This window comes from Schistosoma haematobium, chromosome 3 (genome assembly GCF_000699445.3).
Source record: "Schistosoma haematobium chromosome 3, whole genome shotgun sequence".
Taxonomy (NCBI): Eukaryota; Metazoa; Platyhelminthes; class Trematoda; order Strigeidida; family Schistosomatidae; genus Schistosoma; species Schistosoma haematobium.
This window is the reverse complement of record NC_067198.1, coordinates 30,093,898-30,116,911: the sequence shown is the minus strand read 5'-3', so window position 1 is coordinate 30,116,911 and position 23,014 is coordinate 30,093,898. Positions and strand designations below refer to the sequence as shown.

Sequence of the window (23,014 nt, the reverse complement as noted above, 5' to 3'; positions counted from 1 at the left end):
TTCAGTGTCAAGATTTTAAAAGATGATGTAAAGCTGATTTATATTCTTTAATGAAACCAATTTCTACTATGCGACCTAAAGTCTTCAAACACCGATTTCACTTTTCAAACTGAGCATGTCCTCTTTATGTTGCTCAAATCTGTAGTTAAAAACTTCAAATGTAATACCATGTTTTATTTAATTTTCTCTCTAATAGATCAAGAGGTGTATATATTTACGCTTATATTTACTGAGATCTTTTTTCCATTTATTACCGTTTATTATTAAGTTCTTACCGTGTGCTAATAAATAAATAAACTGTTCATCACTTGTGATGACTGTTTTTACGCATATTTATCCGTTTCACAGGGTCAGTATAGTGATGCCGTCAAATTGCTTATTTCCATGCCATCACCTTCTTATAATTCAACTGCTATGCATGATTGGGAGTCTGTTATTTTAAAGAATAATCTTTCCTTGATTCATCATCGCACTGGTCGATGTACCTCTGGTTTGGTACAACTTCGTCATGCTTTAAAACAAATCGACAAAACAATCAAAACTGCTGTACATTCAGAAGAAAAAAATGTGTCTTATTTACTCAATCATCAAAATGGTTGCTCCTCTTTTATTGAATATTCTGAATTGTTTAACCAGGTAAGAGCATTTATCACTTTGTTTGTTAGTGAAAAAAAAACAAGTCAATCACTGGAGCATAATGAATTAGTAACCAGGTGAAGATCATTCTTTAATCAATTAATTGATCGTAATCAAAAAGTTAATCTCAACCTTTTAACCACTTATATAAATGTTTGATGTGTTCCTGTTTTTGTGACCCCTCCATTTAACACACTTTCAAATCATAACTGTAGTAAAAACTCTGTGATTCTGCTCTGTAGCCAAGTACAGCTTCCTTTACCCAGCTTTAAACCACTCTGATTGTTCGGTTGGTAGTGATGATACTAACCAGGTTAAGAGTTTGGACCTGTAACTCAATTGGGTTGAAAGTCTATTGAGTAAACCACTGAGTCAGTCTTTTATTGCATTCTGGAAACAATGATGCAAAGTAACTTGTATTATGACCATATTTTTATATAGTCTATGATTCTTTGTCACTATCAAATGGATCCCACTGGTTTGCAATTATTTTTGAAATACGACATACTGGGAAATATGTATTTATATATTTTTTGAATTATTTTGGAAGTCACTTGAAACATAAACTTATTCAATTTCTTACTATTAACCGTAAACTATAGCGACTTTTGGATCTTAAGGGTTTTGAGTAACTATTGATAAATTGAAGGAACGAAACTTTTTTTTATTTTTAAAAAAATAACAGATTGGTGATTCTAAACACTAATGTTTTTATTTCGATTCGTGAAGTCACTGCACTACTTTTTTATTTTAAATTCGTTATCCTTGTGGTTAAACTAAGCGATGGAGTATATTTACACTTTTTCAACTCCATCTGCATGTTTGCGAAGATTAACTACATCTAGTGAAGTAGAAGCCATGTTGGTTTTGAGATTTGTGAAAAAATGTCGGCAGAAATGAAATTTATAAAAGCTATTCTGTGTTTATGCTATGTTTGAAGAGATTACGAGATCACCTAAAGTCGGTGAACGGAACGAAGGATCAGCAACACAACTACAAGAAAAGCTAGACTATTTCAATGCACCCCAGCCCTACTAACTAGGGGGAGAAGACCAGGTTCAGATGAGAGAAAGGTACATTCAACAAGCAGCCAGAAACACGAACGAGCAAGCACACGACTCAAGTGTATATACATAGCATAAAAAGGTTCTTGAAAAACGTCACAAAATAGTATATTAAAAGGGGCAACGAGCCAAATGACAATTCAGGTCCTTCTAGGTGGGAAATACAATCCGAATGTAAGAATGGGTCCTTTTGGCGCTCAAACGAGAAATTGAAATTTCCGAAATAAAATTACAAAAATGAGACTTACCAAGTGATTTCTGGGGATCTAGCATCCCCGACAGTTTATTACTAGTGGATTAAATTTAATTGTTTCTGTACGAGTTTATATACGCATCCAATGACAATCCTCAGATATTGTGGCTATATCATTGAAATTTGTCAGACAATGAATAAAGTGTTCAGTTTGATTTTGATAAAGGTTAAAAATGTGAATTAATACGTTCAGTAATCAAAGCATACTTTAATGTTTTATTTCTAAAATTCATTACTTCAGATTCCATTACATGTCTCCAGTTTACTTGAACATTACGAATTAATTTATAATTATGGGATACACTTGTTATTCACTAACAGACCTTCAGAAGCATTTTCTACACTATCACAACTTGTTCGTATTTATCCGAGAAATCCTCGTCTATGGTTTCGTCTTGCCGAATGTTGTATAAAGTTGCATTGGTAGGTATGTTACATTATTGTTATAATTGTTGGGTATATGTGACACATTTTACTTCTTTGGAATTGCTTCCGTTCATGTTCAGATCTGTATACTAGATCGTTTATGCTTATAACCTTTTTTGCTTATTTTGAAGTCGTATTATGTTTGATGTGTAACTTGAAACGTTGCTTAGTTTGACACAGGATTTTCCAACTGAACAGAATAAAACTCGATGTATTTTTATTGTAGCTTATAATTGTTTCTAACAAATTGGACTTAGCTATTTCGCACGGTTCAGCTTGTTATATTTAGTGGATCACATTAGTGAGTTAAATTGTTATACGATTTCCTGTACAAATGTATGAGTTTAGTGTTGAGATTATCAAAAGTAACTACTCCGGTTTTTAATTATCGACAAATGACCTCTATTTCAATGGATCCTCTTGTAGCCTAGAGTCTTTCCGCCAAAAAATAAGATTATGTACAAGACTTAGCAGATGCATGAGTGCCGTTATTAATATTCTTTTAAAGTAAAGCTTACAGTCCGAATTGAAAAAAATGTCTACCAGCTTAAGCAATGAACAATGAACATGGAGTTTGTGTATTATTTTACAGAGTTAATTCTTTTCTAAGTGCTTGCTCATACTAGGATGTAAATAAAAACACCTTAACAATACACATCACTGGTTATTTACATTCACGTTTAACCGTGCCAGTTAAAGTAAAAACAAGTTGAAGAAAGTCTGAAATATATGAAGCTTAAGATATGTTGAAACCATTGATTTGTGACTTAAATCGTTCAAAAATTTTGTCAATCATGACGTCCCTACTGACAGCGCCAATTATTAATACTGACCTATAGTATAGTTGCATTTAATCTTCATTATGTAATTAAATAATTGATTTTTCATTGTTTCAGTTGCTTTATTTCCACTTTTTTATTGTGGTTTCTATTTTCTGTGACTTGCTTTTAATCTGAAAAACTACAGCTTTATTAACTGTGTCTAACTAACTTTCTCAGTTACAGATAACTGGATAAACTAAAGTTTCATTCATGTATACTCCTCATTCTGTAGTATTTTACTGTAATTTCTTTGTTTAAATGATTTATTTCGCAAAGTTTTCGTATTTCCTTCGAAAATTTAGTCCACATAATTTATCACTTTGGAATATGGAATCAAGAAAACGATGTATTGTTGCAACCTTTGGTTCTGGTTCGTTTCGTAAATTATCACTTGCTTCTGTGAATCCACAGGTCAGTTCAGCAATACTTATCTTTCTTTTATGTACATTAACCTCAAAGTGAATACTTGATAACTTCGGAAATTTTATGAAAAAATACCCAGATATTCCTCGTTAAAATTAACTGAATTTCCGCCTATAATGGTAACTGTGACGATAGTTATGATGTATTTTATTAGTTTACTGAAACTAAAAAATCTCAATTATTTTCATCAGGCATTACAGTGTGTACATAATAATGTTTTCCTTGGCAGATTTTAATCATAGTAATTTTCAATTTTTGTTTAAAATGATTAATTAATACATTCCACTGGTTATTCTCAAAGTAAAACAAACTAGCTAGTTCAGTTAGTCAATAGATCATAAACATCGTAGTATATCTCGTGTGAATTTCCATCAATTCAGTGGGCCGAATTTCATATTAACACAGAAGCAAACCAACTAAACAGAAACTAAGAAAGTCGAAATAATTTTATCAATAATAGTAAACAATTAAACATAAGAAATTTAATTCGAAAATAATGAATGGAATCGAAGAGATAAAAATTATACGATAATATTATAACTTAAAGTTGGAAAGAAAATATACGATAAATTTAATTGCATCACTGCCACTAGTTATGCCTTTTATAACTTGAAATCTCTAAACAAGAAATTTAAATCTGCCTACACGTCCCAGATCTACAGTAAGTGACTTCGGTGACTGATGTGACGCTGTTCCTAGCCTTCCAGCTATCAATGCATGTGTTGCAGTTGTCAGTGGCTGAATAGGCGTAACACATCTTTGGCATAAACTTATCAATCACCTTTGTTTCTTTTGTAAGCAATCATTGGTCTGATGGTAAATTTGTTTGAAAATGATTACATAATTTGTTAGAAGTTTATCATTCTTCAACTTTTAGTGTTAATTCGCTTTCAGCTTCTTTATGTATCACACGTTTGTTTGTTTAAGAAAAGTGGATTTGTGTTGTTCGTTAAGTTGCGCTAAATTTGCTCACTTTAACACAGTGGTTTACCCACACTCGGTTGTTTTATGTATTAATTTACAGTTTAAAAAACCAATCGACGTATTTTGGTGTAGGAGACTTGATCATGTCCTTAGTTCTTACATAATATAATTATGATCAAAAGTTATTCACTGTGAGAACTTGTATATGATTAACGAGTTGGATTGTTTAGTTTCATTTATATTGGCGATGGCTTTTATTGCTCAGAGACTTTTTGTCCAGAAAAAGTGTAATGTTATAATTTATTATTTAGTATGAAGTATTCATGTATGTGTGCTTACTTTATATGATTTTTGTTCCCACTTTTTAGGTCACCAAGTCAAAAGTGGATGATACATTATTATCGTCTCCGAGTATGGAATTCGCATTTCTGGCATTACGTAATGCAAGCCTATTAATTCCAACACCTGATAAGCTTATTACAAATAAGTCTTCAAATAATGATAGAATTAATTCATCATGTGTTTCATCTCTTGTTAAATGGTCGAATAAACAGGTTAGTAAGCAATTATCATTTATTACCAACTTCAATCCCATAAATTAATAAAACAATTAATTAATTAGTCTATTGAAAATGTATGGTCTAACAATTTGTATATCATACCAATAGTACTGTAGTGGCTGATACTGTGTCAAATCCATGTAGGTTATTCTAGCTTCTGGACAGACCAGTTTATTCATTCTTCCCAAGTCACATTTTCACCTTGTTCATCGTTCGCTTATTAACCCTGACTGTTTTTATATGATCATATGTATGTTAATTGCTCACCCTATCATTAAGTGTCTGTAACTTATTTTCTTTTGAATATAAATATTGAGTAACGCTTGATCAACACGAACTCCGCCTGTAGCTCTTTTCGGGTTACTGCCAGTCCCAAGCCCGTGTAAAGGAGGAGGGTTGGGCATGGGGTCGGCAACCCCATCCTGTAAAAAATAACCACGCTAGATACCGCTAACCAGATTAAACAAATTTAAAATCTGCCCTGGGAGTTGAAGAAAGAATTATGACGCCTCTTGTTGAAAGCCGAGATTCTTCGGAAGTCATGAGGCTGATGTCCCTTCTAACAACCAGAGCAACAATTAATTTAGGTACATAGAATGTCCGGAAAACTTTGGAGACTGGGAGGACCAATCAGATAGCTGCAGAAATAAAGACATACAACTTTAACGTGATTGAAATCAGTGGAACCCATTGGACCCAAGCTGGACAGAAAAGGTTAGGTACGAGAGAGATGCTGCTGTACTCTAGTAACGAAGAAGAAAATGCTCCACACACTCGAGGAGTTACTCTAATACTGTTCAAAGAAGCTCGGAATGCACTTATTGGGTGGGAACCTCATGGATACAGGATCACCAAGGCATCTTTCGAAACAAAGAATGAGAGTATCACAACGAATATTATCCAGTGTTATGCACCCACCAGTGATAGCAACGATGACGATGAAGATCCGTTTTGCGAGTGGCTGCAATCGATCATGGCGAAGTGCTCATAAAAGGACTTGACCACCCAGGTGGGTGACCTAACCGCCAAAGTCGGAATGAACAACAGTGGATATGAAGATATCATGGGACGATGTGAACTAGGTGAAAGAAACGAAGGCAATACAATCACTGAGATTCAAGAACAGAGGAAGAGGTGTGTGGAACACTTTGAGGGACTCTTGAATGGACATGCCTCCACTGAACCCAGCTCCATTTAATCAACCGAACACCGAAGCAGCACACACAGACCTTCCTATAGATGTCAGTTAACCAACGACGTAAGAAATCACGATGGCCATCAGACAAATTAACAGTGGGAAAGCACCAGGATCTGACGATATGCCCGCCGAAGCACTCAAGTCAGACATAACAATAACTGCAAACATACTCCACATTCTTCTTAGGAAGATTTGAGAGGAAGAACAAGTGCCGACAGAAATACTGGAAAGAAGGACACCCCATCAAGATACCAAAGAAAGTAGATGTGAACAAATTTGAGAGGACTACAGAGGCATCACACTATTGTCAGTATCAGGAAAGGTTTTCAACCTAGGTTTGCTCAACCGGATGAAAGATTCAGTAGACGTCCATCTTCGAGATCAGCAGACTGGATCCCGTAAGGATCGGTCGTGCACAGACCGAATTACAGCACTACGGATCATCGTTGAACAATCAACTGAGTGGAACTCATCACTATACATCAACTTCCTTGACCATGAGGATGTGTTTGACAGCTTGAATAGAAGAATCTTATGAAACCTTCTTCGATACTATGGTATACCTGAGAAGATCGTCAATATCATACGGAATTCGTACGACCGGAGTCAGACAAGGCTACTTATTCTCCCCCTTTCTCTTTCTTCTGGTAGTTGACTCGATTATGAAAACCCCCACATTAGAGGGGAAGCATGGAATACAATGGACAGCTCGGAATCAACTAAACGATTTAGACCTCACAAATGACCTGGCCATTCTGTCTTATACACACCAGCAAATGCAGGTCAAGACAGTCAGTTCTGCAGCAGCAGTCTCAAATACAACACGGAGAACACCCACTTAATCACGCTTTGTTGAGAAGCTCCAGAAGATGCGGAAACTTTCACATAGCTGGTCAGCAGCATCATCGATGTACAAGGAGTATTAGATACAAACGTAAAGGCAAGGATTGACAAAGCATGGGCCACATTCCTAAAGTTGAAGAATATATGGAACTCGAAACAAATGTCAACGAATATCAAAGTCAGAATGTTCAATACGAACGTCAAGACAGTTCTATTGTACGGAGCTGAAACTTGGAGAACTACCACAACCATCATCAAAATAGTAGAAGTATTTGTAAACAATTGTCTATACAAGATACCCAATGTCCGTTGGTCGAATACCATCAGCAACAACCTACTGTGGGAGAGAACAAACCACTTTCCAACTAAAGAGGAAGTTGGGAAAACGATTGTACAAAATATACTCATTCATGCTTCATTTTCGTATCTCACTTATTTCATTCCGTTTTTTGTCTAACGCAAGTTAACTCGATAAGAATATACGGGGGTTGGCGACATGTATTTTTCGACGACAATCGTCATACAATTTAACTGGAGTCCGATCTTCGGCCACTAAAGTGCAACAATAAACGAAATTCACAAGACCTAAAGTACCATTTGTACAATGGTGTCGATCGCGTTCGAAAATTAAAAAAACTGTAGTGTGGGTGTACGAATGAGATTGGTGAACGGAGAATGACGGAGTGATGATACTACACTTGTAATTTAGTTCAAGATAAAGAAGAGATGTGATTATGTCACTTTGAACTAGTGATGCATTGTTTGTCGTATTTGACTTGGTTTTTGGTATGTGTTCAATAAAACAAGCGGATGTTTGTATTTCAGTCCTTCTACAAGGGTTCTTTAACTATGATCATATCATCCACTTATTGTACAATTAGAATTTAGCTCTTCTAATATATAACTTTAGCACTTTTTTATGATAAGTCTACAAAGTGGACATGGTACATGTTGTGGTTACTAATATGATAACTTTGACCTGTCTTTATTTGTGCTGTATCCTACGTTGTTGATCAATGAGTAAATGACCAACTTCTTTAGTTGTGCTCCTATAGTTAACTTTCATACGATTGATACATCATAAAGCACACTTTTTTTAAATAGTTGCTAAATTGTGTTTATACTAAATTTCACAGTACTTTATTAAATTTCAATACACCTAACTTATTGAATTTTGTTTTCTTAGTTTATCTCCACTTATCCATCACCAACACCATTGTTTGGTATCGGATTATTACACTTCTTGTCAGCTTTACATGTGAACATATCGTATGTGGCTTTGTGTTTAAACGAATTTGTAGACGTAATACATTCTGCCAGTTTCATAATGGATTCAATACCACAAAATGAAACTAGTTCTACTCCGGTAGGACCGGTTAAACGTAAAAAATATCTGCCTAGTCTTGCTATGATTGCTCCAAAAATTCACAGTTATTTATGCCGTTTGTATTGTGCTGAAGCTTTGACTTATCTGGATAAGTATGTTTTTATTCAAATTATTTTGTGTATTATTGTTTGTTGACAAGTGATATTGTATATTCCGTTCATTCTTCAACTTATATCTTTAGATACTTATAGTTAAAATGACATTAAGTTTACGACGATATCATGCTTTTTGCGTACGGTTTTTGTTGGCAAACTGCCAACCTATCAATTCGGGGACCAGTGATTAAGAAACGTTGAGCTTAGACTTAGAATAATAAACAAATGTAGGGAATGGGTGAGACTGTAAATATTCATAGATTGAGGTGTCAAAAACCTGCATTACCCATGTCCAACCACCCCCTTCGACGTGTAATTTTAGCTGGTGTATAGATAGGTTATTAGAAAGCTAGGGGAAGTCGAACCAGTACATGGCATCAGTCTGTGAAATCATGTATTGTTCGTTTAATCCGTGTAAGTAGGTCAGACTATTTTGTTAAGGTTCGCGCAATTATCGTCACCAATTACTAAAGACGGGTGACATGGTTTGGAATCCTTTGTGACGCTTTAGATCCATTCACTCTTTGTCTTCCGTTAAATCATGAGTTTCAAAATTATTTTATTCCATGAATTCATACTTCCTGAATCTTCTATATGCCTAATGTTTTCTATTACTACTACTTGTATTATGTTGACATTCATCTTAGTAATTTTATCGCTATACTGATATAGTCTAACAGTTTAGGCCGATGTATATATGTGCCAGGTCCTACTTTGCCTATGACTGACTGGGCTACTAGTACGACTTCATATATTATAAATAAAAGTTTGACTTTACACATGGATAGAAGTAATATAGCACGTCAGCATTGGTGAAATAGTTAAATAAATAAGACGAGTACCGATGAATTTGAATAATTAATGAAAACGATTTCCTCATCTCCTTTTTAGCTTTAGCTGATGCGGAAGTGAAAGATATCTTAGTCAGATAGAAAAACCATTAGATCGATCAAAGAGTACTGATTTTGTGTGCATATGTTATACGTGAAAGCGTTTATGATATTGTTTTAAAAATAGGACAAGAGTTTATTAAAACACTAAACAGATGTAAACAAAGCTTTTTTTTAATGACAGTGGAAACAAATTGAACACTGTAATATTTATCAAAAGAAAATGCCAATTCAAAAATCTTCATAACTTCATACTGATGTATTCCTTTACTTAATTTTCTCTACTTTTAACTATATATTTTATTCGTTTACAACTGTTTCTACTCTTTCTCATCCATTTTACCATTATCTACTTCACAAAGTATGTAGTAAACTTTAATCTTTAATAATTTAAACTTCTTATTTCCTTAAACTATAAAAAACTGCATCATCTAATCTCCCCCCCCCAAAACAATATAATTAGTTGTAAACCATTCTTACCTATCAGTCAGTCAGTCAGCTACAACGTAGGACCAGGCACATATGTGCATCGGTCCAGGTTGCCATACCGCATCAGCACAACAAGATGAACACCGGATTCATAGCAGTGGTTAGGTCAAAGGTGGTAATATATAAGAGAACGATTGCATATAGAGATATAGTACAAGAAGAAAGAATTGGTTCGTAGAAAGAAAGATATGAAGTGATTTTAATCTCTTAGTTTAAGGGAAAACAGGGAGTGTATACACCAACGCCATTGTGATCGATTCTGAGCCATGTCACCAAGAGTCTCCAACCATTGGTTACGAAAGTCACGCGGACCCCAACCAAGTAGTCTGCATCTACCAACATGACTCAGACTAGAAGTTAATGACTTCAAGCACTGATGCCACGTTTTGGTTTGGCCGCCCCTAACTTTCTTCCAACCATCCCCAATACCGGATAGCATTGCACGTCGTGGTAATCGGTGTTCAGGCATACGTAACACGTGGCCCAACCATCTCAGTCGATGAAGATTCATAACCTCATCAACTGATTTACCATCATTTCCTAATACCCTGCGTCTAACCTCACTATTACTTACCCGGTGATCCCAGCAGATGCGAGCAATATTTCTAAGGCATCTGTGGTCAAATACTAGTAGCTTACGAGTGTCATCTACTCTTATAGGCCATGTTTCGCTGCCGTAGATTAAAACAGAACGGACTGCCGCTCAGTATACTCGTTCTTTTATTGATAGACGGATATCCCGCCTTCGCCAAAAGTGACGTAAGTTGGCAAAAGCCAAACGAGCTTTTCGAATCCGTGCTGAGATTTCGTCCGATACCAACCCATTAGGGCTGATCAGACTTCCAAGATAAGTGAAGTTGTCAACGCGTTCGACTACTTCACTCCCTATCCTTAGTTCAGGTGTTGACGCAGACCAGTCCTGAAGCAACAACTTGCATTTCGAGGGAGAGAAGCGCATTCCAAATATTCTGGCATTGTTGCTCAGTGCTACCAAAAGACTCTGCATTTTGTCAGCGTCTTCACCAAACAGGACTATGTCATCTGCGTATTCTAAGTCGATTAGTGGACCTCCTGGATGGAGATCAATACCCGAGAACTCAGTCGACGAGAAAGTTATTTCCATCAGTAGATCTATGATGAAGTTAAACAAAAATGGAGAAAGTAGACAGCCTTGACGGACACCACTTGAGGTTGCAAAAGTAGATGACAGTTCGCCATAAGCTCTGACTCGACTAGTAGTGTTCGAGTAAAGAGCCTTCACAAGGTTTATGTACTTCTGGGGTACGCCTTTCAATGACAGACACCGCCACAGAATCTCGCGGTCTACCGAGTCAAATGCTGCTTTTAAGTCGAGAAAGACCACCATTGTCGGACGTCGATAAGTATGCCTATGTTCTAGAACCTGACGAATGGTGAATATGTGGTGGATGCAGCCACGACCAGGTCTGAAGCCAGCTTGAGTCTCTCGTGTTTGCAGTTCACGAGTCTTAGTTAGGCGTCTGATAATTATCGAAGCCAGTATTTTAGATATTATATTAGTTAAACTAATCCCTCTGTGGTTGTCACAGGATGATTTTGACCCTTTCTTATATATTGGGACGATAAGTGATTGTGACCAGTTAGATGGGATAACGTCTAACTCCCAGATCTTAGCTAAAATATTAGTCAACCTAATCGCTAAAATTGGACCACCATCCTTAAAGACCTCTGGAGCCAGTCCATCTGGACCAGCCGTCCTTCCTCGCTTCAGATTAACTCTAGCCTTTTGAACTTCAGCAAGAGTTGGGGGACCTACTTCAATGTTCCATTCACACTGTCTGGGAATGGAGGGTAGTTATAGAGTAGCTGAAGGCCAGTTGAACTGTTCTCTGAAATGTTCCGCCCATCGTTCTAAACGTCTGGACTGGGAGCAGATGAGAGTATCGTCTTTTTCCGATATAATCTCACACTTGACTTATTAATTCCAGTTTCTTTTATTAGTCTGTAAAGCTGTCTTGTGTTCCCTATAGTCGCCGCCTTTTCCATCTCTTTTGCTTCCATTGCCCACCACTGCTCACGGTCGTTTCTTAGACTTTTTCTTAACCTAGATCTGATTTGTTGTCACTCTTTATCTGAGAGATTTGTCAAGTTCGAAAATGTTCCATTATGCCTAGTTGCTTTGGTTTGCTGTTGGCACAATGCAAATGATTGTAATTATTAACAGCCTGAAATGTATGTTAGATAAATAAAACCAAATCGTAAAATTATTCACTGCACTTTTTGAGATTGAATACAACATAATGTTCTACTATTTAGTTTGTAGAGTAAATTAAAGTATTTCAGTCAACACTATCAGTCTTATAGGATCTATTTTATCGTGAAATGATCAAACGTTTATCCACATAATATGGTTCTACGGAAATTTCTCAGCTATTTGATGAATACGTCAATAATATTTTCATGAGCAACTTTGAACGATACATTTGTGTATAAGTGATAATATTATTCTGATGTGTATTGACAGACAAAAATCCTTGGTCTGTATCTTCCACACGAGTGTATTTAGAGTACCTCTATAATATGCAGAAAATATTTTTTATAAAAATGTTTTATTAATGTTGTGTAATTTAAATCCCGTTTATTTCAATTTTTGCAGAGTAGATGAAGCCACTGCTTTATTACAAATATCCACAAATAATCAATTAGATTCCATTATACGTTCTTTAAACGGTGTTTGTTTTGCAATGCCATTTCTTTTTCCTAACACTGATTATATCCATGACTTTTCTACAAATAATGATTCAGTGAATAACAACTCGGATATTTGCGATGAGACTAACCTGTCGTTTCTTGTGAATAGATGTTCAAAACAATCAATTATTCGACCTGTGGACTTTCCTTCTAATGTTGTTCAGGTTAGTTTGTTAGTTTTTTTTTAACTTCTAACTATTCATTATTATTTATAGTTATAAGTTCAGTAGGGTGTTGTTGTTACTCAACAATTTGACTCAATTTCATATATCGGCGAAACCTTACTCGCGTACTACATAATAATTCACATATAATTGATACTTTTGATATAATCTTAAATAGTTGTAGTTTATAATCTTAAGATACCTTTAAACTGTATTGATAGATTTATAAGACTTCTGTCCGTCAGTTTATACACTCACCTTAAAGCTAAGTCTGTCATAGGGTCAGAATTCATCTTCTAATGTTCATTCAACGGTTGGTATGACTCATTGTTTAATTTACGAACCTATAGGTTGCTGAATTACATCATAAGATCTTTTATTTTACACTAATGTAACAGACAACAGCTTCCTTTTTACTAACTACATTTAAATAAATAGTTTAATTCACTCAATAGTAGACCATTAATTTAAGATGTGTACCTGCTTTTCAATCCCAATAAAGATCTTTTGATTATGTGAATTTTGATATGGCATTTAAACCCTGTAAATTGACTTAGTAGTAGTACGTTATATTCAATGTTAAATATTGAAATTTAATATATAAAATACCTTGGAACTAGATTACTCAATTATGTATACTTTTCGTAAAAGTGTATTTTAGTATGTGTGGTGTTCCAGCCAGAACGGCTGATGAAGCCCACTGGGGAGACCTAGTGGTCCTTCTGGGACGGATTCCGTTTTTTCGAGTCTCACAAACCGCGTAAATGTGATTGAGTAGGGACGGTGGCCCCACAGGTCTTTGCATACATAATGCTATTGCACCAAAAGAACAATTAAAGAAGTTTGCGAATTTACTTGCCCTGGGTATGTATGGTATACTTGCATACTAGTTAAAACACGAACTTTCATCCGCGTATCACTTGGCATACATTCAGGTATACATGTCCTGTGAGCAAATATACATTATATGCACACCAGTAACACACGGGTTTTAATTCATGCGTCCCATAGCATACAAATAAGTATATTCACCCACCTGGGAGGGTAGATGTTCACCACTCCCAAAGAAAACGTATTTGCTACACCAGACTGACTCGTACACATTATATACATATCATTCACACTATTGCTACCGCCCCAGTATTTCCTGACACATATAAGTATAAGCACTCTCAGGGGAGCTTGTTGGTCGCCTCACCCTAGTAGTTGCTACCACCTCTTTATATTGTGTCTTCGACCTGATAAATAAGCCGCTGATTTTATTTGACATAGGAAAAACATTTTTGCAGCTCAACGTTTCTTTTGTACGACACCGCATGTGTACCCTTTTCATATACCTATATGCTTGAACTACATAGATCCGAGAACTTCTGCAATTCTCACACATAAGCATACACATCGAGTAGCCCGAACGGTAAAGTGAGTCCAATTATAGAATTCAGGATTGGCTAGATACAACAGAGTGGGTGGTCGGTCCGATCTCTGTGACCGCGTAAGTTAGCTAGCAGGGTTGCCCCCACTATCCAGCTGCGCCACGAGGAAGTCTAAGGTCGGATTTTGCTGCCGTATTTTAGTATACATACAATATATTCTCTGTTTTAATATATTTGTTTTATTTTATACATAAATTTTCTAAAGAAAAATTCTATTTTTATTTTTAAATTTAGTCTTCATCATTATTGGCTTACAATTTAGCAGTCACATTAGCTATTCAAAAACAATATTCTTTGTCAAAGCAATACTTAGATCTATCATTACCAGGTTTATTTGTATCAGCGAATGAAGTAGATGGTCGAAAATGGCATATTAATGAATTATCAGAAGAGGCAACTATAACCAATAATTGTAAATTATTACCGACTACAGTTATTTTACTACGTATCTATTTAGCTATACGTTTAAATGATCAAAAACATGCCGCTGAATTAATACGTGAGAATTTCGGTCACTTTGCAATGGCTAGTAGATTCAATTCAATTCCTGTTTGTAATCATGATGAATTAACTTCTGTCCCATCGATACCACAAGATAATGTTGTTCCGTCACTAAATCATAAAAGTGTTCCTTTAACTTTAGTTGATTTACAACAATTGATTAAAGGTCAACAATACCAATCAAATTCTACTGCTGGAATTTCACAAATGCATCCACCATCATCCATTCAACTATCACAACAGTTCAATAATAATAATAATAATAATAACTCCACTAATAATAATAATCAACCAATTAATTTATGGACACCTTGTCAACAATTTCGTCAATCTCAAGCTCAGCAAAATCAAACAATTTATTATTCACCATTGTTACAAACACAAACTGCACTTACTAATTATGAATATGCTAACTGTTGGGATTCATCGACACCACCGACAACTGGTATAATTACAGCTAATAATGAAAATGATTGGCCACCTTTATAAATTGTATCTGATGTTCAGTATTATTTCTTCTCTTGTTTTTTAATTTTAATAAATACTCAAGCGTTTTATAATCCTTATTAATGGATTAATTTGGTCGGTTTTCATCAATCTAGAAAACTTGTTAAATGTACAAACTCAGGAGTAACTTTATGTTTAAACAAAATATCGGTTAGCTGTAATAAACAGTAATTATAAAGAACCTCCTTATTGTGACTACTAGTTTGGTGTGATGTTCTGGATCGCCCATCATGATGACCCAGTTGAGCTATATTGGCTGGAACACTTGTCTCAGCATGTAAGCCAGGTCTGTGGGAAAGTGGTAGCACTAAAAACAGCACTTAACGGCAGAGGATGATGTCGTACTACTGGCTTTACAGAGATCTGGTGACAGTAAGGTGTTTTCCTCAGACAACCAGCATTCAGAGCGATACTACCTTTCCACAACGAAAAGGGATCATAAAGAAATATTGATTCTGTCCTCAGTAGAATCTTCAAAGTACAGAGCTAACACATCAAGAACTATTCACAGAAGAGCCGTGTTTGATCGGCCTTAGGACGTTGTCCGACGTGACCGACCTGAAGCAGTTGTCCGTTGGGCACTGCGGTCGCGCTCTCAGGTCACTAAGACCACCTCTAATCCAATTCCCTTTTCAGGTGTTTCCAGAAGAACCCTTCCATGGTGTGGGCAACCGGGAAGTGATAACTGCCCTCATACCTCTAACAGCACTCAAGACCACTGTATTCATAATCAACCTCCCCTGTCACTAATATATTATAGCTCATATAGACTACTATATATTGTCCATGTTAGGAAGTTAGATTGGAAATATTACACGATTGCTGGTTAGAATATTCACCTTAGGTGTCCAACATTAGATTATATCCGCCATTTTTTCATGGGATCCTCATAATTATGTAAAACGTTATAGTTATTGAAGAAACCTTTATACGGTATACAAGATTTTCGAAAAACCAGTTCCATAATTCCTGGAGATTGTTACGGACCATATCTCTGTTTAATACTTTTCATAGTCATAGACACTAACATTTCGACTCCGTTATGTTGTTTATTTCATCCTGAGGTGATCATTAAATGTCTTAATTTGGGCTAGTGGATATTTATACTAGACTCTGCGTTTTGTGTAATTTATTTATCATCATCTTATCTCCCGTAGTTAAATAAGATTTCCCGGTTGTTGAGAACAAATTGATCACTAATGTTACACTGACTTTGTAAAAGTCGAAGATACAAACCGATTGTTCTGACGCTACTGTGTAGAGTAAAGCTTGTTGTATGCGTTAGTCGACAGAGGTTGAGTCATTATGTTGATTGTTATGTAAATTATTGGCAGTGAAACACCTCAGTTAAAAGGATTTAATAAAAGGTCCTGCATTCCAGAAGTCGGTATTTAGTCTTTCGAATAAGTGACTTTACGGTTGTTATATCTCAACACTTCATGAAATAACCATTATCTCAAGATTTATATTTAGCTTTCGACCACGCACTAACAGGTGAATTGTTAACAGTATACTGTTCTCATATTTTTGGTACGGATTAATTAATATCTGAGAAATGCTGTCAATTTCGTCCCAGTTTCGACTCATTTTCAAAAACTCGAGAAATGGTTTTCAGTGAGGCATTCTTAGGAAACGTAAAGCAATTAGTCCCTTTTATTAGTTTCGATAGAGCAATTAGAAGACAGAATTAATGTGAAAAATGTTTGTGGTGAGACTCTAATTTAAGGACGACCTTTGAACGAATCTCAAATGACCCTGACCATCATTAGCCAATCAGAAGACAGTATAGAGTGAAAATATATTATAAGAAAGTAATGAATTACAGTGGATATTCTTCTTTTACATGATTTAAAAACTTGTTAAGGTTTGATAAAGGTTCAGAGGTTCTGAATTCATAATGCATATGGTATAGAAACTCGTCCATAGGGTTAGGGTGCTAACATACGATCAGTTTACAACGGATTTTAGGGAAGAGGTGTTTATCGAGAGGCTACAGCCCTAAACCCTAACCCTATGGACGAGTTTCTATACCATATGCATTATGAATTCAGAACCTCTGAACCTTTATCAAACCTTAACATGTTTTTAAATCATGTAAAAAAAGAATATCCACCGTAATACATTACTTTCTTATAATATATTTTTACTTTATATTGTCTTCTGATTGGCTAATGATTGAAATTGCTCAAACTCTTCTGACTGGCTTGTCCCTAAATTAGAGTCTCGCCGTCCCATCTGTTGTAACCTCTCATTAATCACCTCCTCTCTAAAATCCGCTGTGAACCGATCGTATGTTAGCATCGCGTGTTGAACTTGGCTCCGTGACCTTGAAATTGCTCAAACTCTTCTGATTGGCTCGTCCCTTAATTAGAGTCTCGCCGAAATTATCAAGGACGAATTCTTAGGTTTATTGAAGCCTTAGCTATTCGTAAATTTAAACCCCCTTTATGTGTACAAAAACAATTTGTCGTAACCTTGAATTTACCTTGGTAATCATTGAGTCATTTTATGGCCTGGGATAATGCGACAAATTCTTTCCATACGATGTAAAATGTTTCGCATTTGTTACCTTTTTTACTTGAACTTTCATTTAATTGACCATTTTTTAATTTTCATATAAAAATGCCCTGACAAGTATGTGTGACCAGACTATTCGAAATGTATGACGCAAATACATCACATTTTTCAGATCAGCTTCATCTTCTAATTGTTCTATCGAAATTCTTGGGAAAGTCATAAGATTTACTTAGAGCTAATTATCGTTCATTCGCATACTGTAATCATTCCACTAAATTACAGTATATTGATGCATTTCCAGACATATTTACTTGCACTATTTAGAATTTTGCGTAATAACTTTGTCTCCTGGTGATTACGTACTTTAAAGTTTTCATTCAACGTAAATGGACTAATCTTTTTAGAACTGTCTTTATTATCTCTGGAAGCTTGGTGTGTTATATTGTTGGTATTTACCGAATATTGTTACTTCAAATTCACATTCAGTGTTCTAACTCCCTATTTCACTCATTATCTTTATGCAAGTAACTGAGTTTATCAAAAATATTTTCACATATTTGAAGTAGTAAAAATGTAGATTACCTTTCTATATAAAGTTTCCATTTATCTGGACAGCGGTTCAGGTTTTCCATGATGGTCTAGCTTCAGTTAACTCATCTCAAAAATTGAAATTACTACAATATTGCTTTATCATCGTCTCAAACATAACTTGAAGATCCAATTGTTATCAAGATCATAGCTTTTTATAATCATATTGAAGAGTCTGTAGTAAACCCAGTTATGGTACACTTCGGAAACGTGAAAATATTTCATCTCATATTTACCTCATCAATCAAGACACTAACCAGGATTATTTGAAGTTTTGGGTTCTGTCCACTCCAATACTCTACCAAAATTTACAATTTAATGCATTATCCACTAGTACTTATATCTATCAGGCGAAAATATATGTCTCGTTGAACTGGTGTTGACCGTCTTTGCTACTCGTATTTATGAACCTTTAGGTGTTTGTCGATTAACACTTAACCTGAGCTTAAATATAATCTTAAATTTTAGTCTTAAACCTCGTTTACATAAATTTACTTCATTAAACATGAAAATATCTGTAGTTATATAACAGACATTTAGCTACACCAACAAGTACTGAGTAGCTTTTACTTCATCAATATGGAGTCTCGATACTGAAGACCTATGACCAAGCCACGTATCGAAATTAAAAACCTTCATATATCATGGCTGTCACTTTATACCACTAAGTCCAATTTATTTGGTGGTCACCATTCCATCTTCTATTGATTTGTATTTGTTCTAACTTCATTTTCTGCATATATCATGCAAAAAATAGAATCAGACAATCATACTATTTCGTATAGAGTTAAATTTTCAATATTTTCTCATATAATTCTAAGATTAACTGTTTGTTGGTTCGGATCAATAGAATAGATCTTAATAACTGACTCATAGAGGTAATGAACCCTTCGTTTCATCAAAGTAACTAGGTTTTCTATTAAAATTTCATATTAATGAGTGCACAGCTCTTTGAACCACGTTGACATCAATTTCAAGTTCAAATAAAATATCTGAAATAAAAATGAGTCTACTTGCAAGTAGTTAACTCAAAAGTAGACAAATTTAATTTTAATAGTAAATATATCATTTTTCTAATTTAAAAAAAATTGTTATATTCTAAAGGAAGTTGAAATCACTTCCAACATTCATCATATACAATCGAAAGAATAAAATACAGTTGAAATACTAGTAGTGGTGATGAATTATGCTCATCAGGAAGATAGAAAGTCAACAAGTAAAAAAAATTTCAAAAAAAAAGGAAAACAAAAGATAAGTAATAAAGTAAAATCAATAATACATGAATGAATTATTGTTTATTATATACCATTCCATTGGAACAGTAACAAATACAGTGTAATTTGTCATCAGAATGTAATACATTGTATTTGTTCTTTCTCATTATCATATTGTAATATTCTAATGATGAGAATACAACTACTATTCATATCATGGTGATTTTAATCATAATTGTTCTTTTTTAACAAAATCATCCAAAAATGCATTACTATTATGATTATTATTATTATTGTCATTAGTTACTTTGTGCAATTTTTTTATATTATTTATCATAGGTGAATTATGATCATTAGTAACATGTAGATTTATATCGAAATTTTTAGTGAGAATATCATTTTCTGTCTTTATTTCACAAGTAGATTTAGGATTCCTACAATTAGAAAAAAAGTGTATTGTTAAGTAAACACTTGCTAATGATACAGTATAAACTTGTAAATAGTTAGTTTTGTTTAATAAAAAAAATACAATGACTACTATTAAGTGTCGGCATTACAATAAATACCACTGTATAATATAAATGAATAATCAGCTCCCAAATGCCCTGGTACAACCGTGAGTGAGGAGAGTCCTCTCTCTCTCTCGAAATGCTTACACATAACCACGCGTATACAACTACTGACAGGGAAGTCTTACTCACTGCCTTCTCGCAGCATTAATGTTGTTTACGAAATTAAGAGGATGAAAAGCGAATGTTCGACGCTTCAACTGGGTTGGATGACACGGAGATTCCATCTAAGGAAGTTGGAAAACCCTGATTCCAAACCAATGGTGTACATGAGCTCCAGAGGAAACAAATGGCTTATAAACCAATTATTGATCATCGGCTATCATAGAACTGCATCTTCTGATGTTGCTCTACTGCCTTGTGGATTAGACCTTTAGGTCGAAGGCTCCGTGTGTGATCCCATAAGAAAACCATTTACTTCGGTTTTGGCACCCGGGTGGTATCACAACCCACACAAATCTCATTTGATTTGTGTGGCGCATATGTATCTGGTGCCCCTTTGTACCAATATTTATGTGTTCAAATAAGTAAATAATAATGACCATCATTGAACACATCTTAACCCTTTTTGAAATCTAACTCGTACTATTCATTTCCCATTTGAAATGGTACTATAACCTATACATAAGGTATTTAGATTATTAGTAGGGGCTGCTAGTGACTCAGCAGTTACGCAAATATTAAACTCCAACAATTAGCTATTAACGGTATGGAACTTTATAAATCACAAGAGTGAAATATTCGATAATTCTTGATTTTTGGGACCTACTTAAGGATTTATTGCATATGTTATTTAACATAATTATGGCTGTTCATAATTAAAGATATGGATTTTATGTTACGAAATATATTGCGATCTTAGTATCCTTCTTACTGTTATTTATGACTGTGAGTTTACTGCTATTCACAAGCAGGATTAAAGATTAGTTATTTAAAAACCTAGATTATCCAGGAGAATTTGATGCCTTTGGCAGATTTCATTGACGCTAGCACGCATTTAAGCCCATATGATGTCGACGTAAATCTAATGCACCAAAACTTAATTTCTCATAATGACCATAATTACATTCAGGGTACAGCTGTTTTATTTCAGTGTAACTGTCTAGCTATAAATTAATCTATAAGAAAACTTACTTTGAGGTGGTACCGTTGCATTCATGAAGTTTTCTGTGCATTTTCATGCCACGTGGGGTTTGACCAACGTAACCACATGCAGAACAACGTAGTTCAGATGCTCCACAAGGTTCCCAATGAGTTGAATTTGATTGATCTGTTTCACAATCTGTATTAACTTCTTGACTGTTTTGTAAATTACGATTTGGTGACAATTTCGAACCTGATGGTGATAACCTATTACTTTTAACGCTTTCGGCTTCATCACCACTACTAGATGTAGACGAATTTGTCTGATTGGTTGAAGAATTTCCAGTATGATTTAGGCTGTGACCAGTAGATGAAAGACTGTCAGTTGTAGTACAGCGACGTTTACTAGCTGGTGAACCGGTAGTTGTAGTGCAGTTTAAAACAGTATGATTACCAGAGGAGGTAGGTATATGTGATGTAACTGAATTTGTAGTGGATGTGTGTAACTGTTTCATAACTTCTTTTCGACCTTGACAATAGAATTGTTGATGGGCCTGAAGAAAAAATCGCGAAAACTCAGGATAAGTAAACCAGTTATAAATATTGTTTTATCTATTTCACATACTAATATTTTACTGTCGTTTGACCGCTTTTATTTCTTTTCCAACCTACTCTAGCCATCATTATGCGTCTAATTATACGGCTGTTGATATATTCTACTGAAGATTCACAGTCTCATCAACCGATTCATTACCTAAACCTAACCTCAACATTACTCACATAATGGTTCTGTCATAAGCAAGCAATTCTTCCAAAATACTTATCATGGATTACTATCAACTTGCACTAGGTCTCTAATTTTAAATCTGTCTTAGTAGATTGATGTTATATTTTTAAAAGTGGAATTTGATTCACGTGCATTTTTTTTAAAGAACAACAACTATTTCTTAGTGTTTATCCGTATGTTTCTTTATCTCGACTATAATTCAGTTATAATAACATCATTAGTTTAAGACATAATTGTTACAATCATATTTTTGTTAGAAACTACAATATGATAGATCCATAAGGTGAATAGAAGCTGTATACATGTATTTGTGCATGGTTTAAATGGTATCAATGTCTATTTAATACTGTATTAATAAATAATTCATGCATATTAATATTACTTTATTTCCATTGTACAATAGCCAGTAAGTAACTTTATTATAAATAATTATGCTTTGATAAATTTTGTTTAGAATACATATACATTTTCCACTATTCATTAACTAATTGTAAAACATAGAAAGTGGACTAACAATCAATTACCAGAGTAATTATAATTGATCCATGTTAAAGAGTAAAGTTTCAAAATTAAGAAGGTTTAAGCAGATCTCATAGAAATCAAGTAATTCAAGTTGAAAATAATTTATCTTGCAATAACCAACTAAATTATTTCAAATATAGTTTAATATAGATCAAATTAATTTACCATATATTATACAATGATCAATGTATAAGATTAAAATGTGATTCCATTGATTGTCTGTCATAGTTCATGGAGCCAATATTAAGCTATTATTCATTCAACGATTATGAAACAAAAGATGAGTTTTGTTTTGTCATTTCAACGACTGGTTTAAAAATAATATAACTTTTAATACTCTAGGTTTAATGTTTTTCAAGATTATTAGTTTATATACGGAACTAATAAATC

The 23,014-nt window shown here is 34.6% G+C and overlaps 2 protein-coding genes across 2 annotated transcripts in view; one reads left to right on the top strand and one right to left on the bottom strand.

The window, feature by feature from the left end:
* Nucleotides 1-17,294, top strand: part of CNOT10 (CCR4-NOT transcription complex subunit 10) — a 28,506-nt gene extending 11,212 nt beyond the window's left edge. The window contains exons 6-12 of the mRNA XM_051213553.1: nucleotides 349-636; nucleotides 2,195-2,376; nucleotides 3,503-3,611; nucleotides 4,916-5,101; nucleotides 8,335-8,627; nucleotides 12,645-12,903; nucleotides 14,571-17,294. Coding sequence (XP_051069543.1) covers nucleotides 349-636; nucleotides 2,195-2,376; nucleotides 3,503-3,611; nucleotides 4,916-5,101; nucleotides 8,335-8,627; nucleotides 12,645-12,903; nucleotides 14,571-15,326 — 2,073 coding nt within the window. The 3' untranslated portion in view covers nucleotides 15,327-17,294. The remainder of the gene's footprint in view (nucleotides 1-348; nucleotides 637-2,194; nucleotides 2,377-3,502; nucleotides 3,612-4,915; nucleotides 5,102-8,334; nucleotides 8,628-12,644; nucleotides 12,904-14,570) is intronic.
* A 2,221-nt stretch (nucleotides 17,295-19,515) lies between these two features.
* MS3_00005481 (uncharacterized protein) overlaps nucleotides 19,516-23,014 on the bottom strand; it is a 38,211-nt gene continuing 34,712 nt past the window's right edge. Inside the window, exons 7-8 of the mRNA XM_051213552.1 lie at nucleotides 21,367-21,869; nucleotides 19,516-20,097 (exon numbers count right to left, since the gene is read on the bottom strand). Of these exons, the coding sequence (XP_051069542.1) occupies nucleotides 19,893-20,097; nucleotides 21,367-21,869 (708 nt within the window). The 3' untranslated portion in view covers nucleotides 19,516-19,892. The remainder of the gene's footprint in view (nucleotides 20,098-21,366; nucleotides 21,870-23,014) is intronic.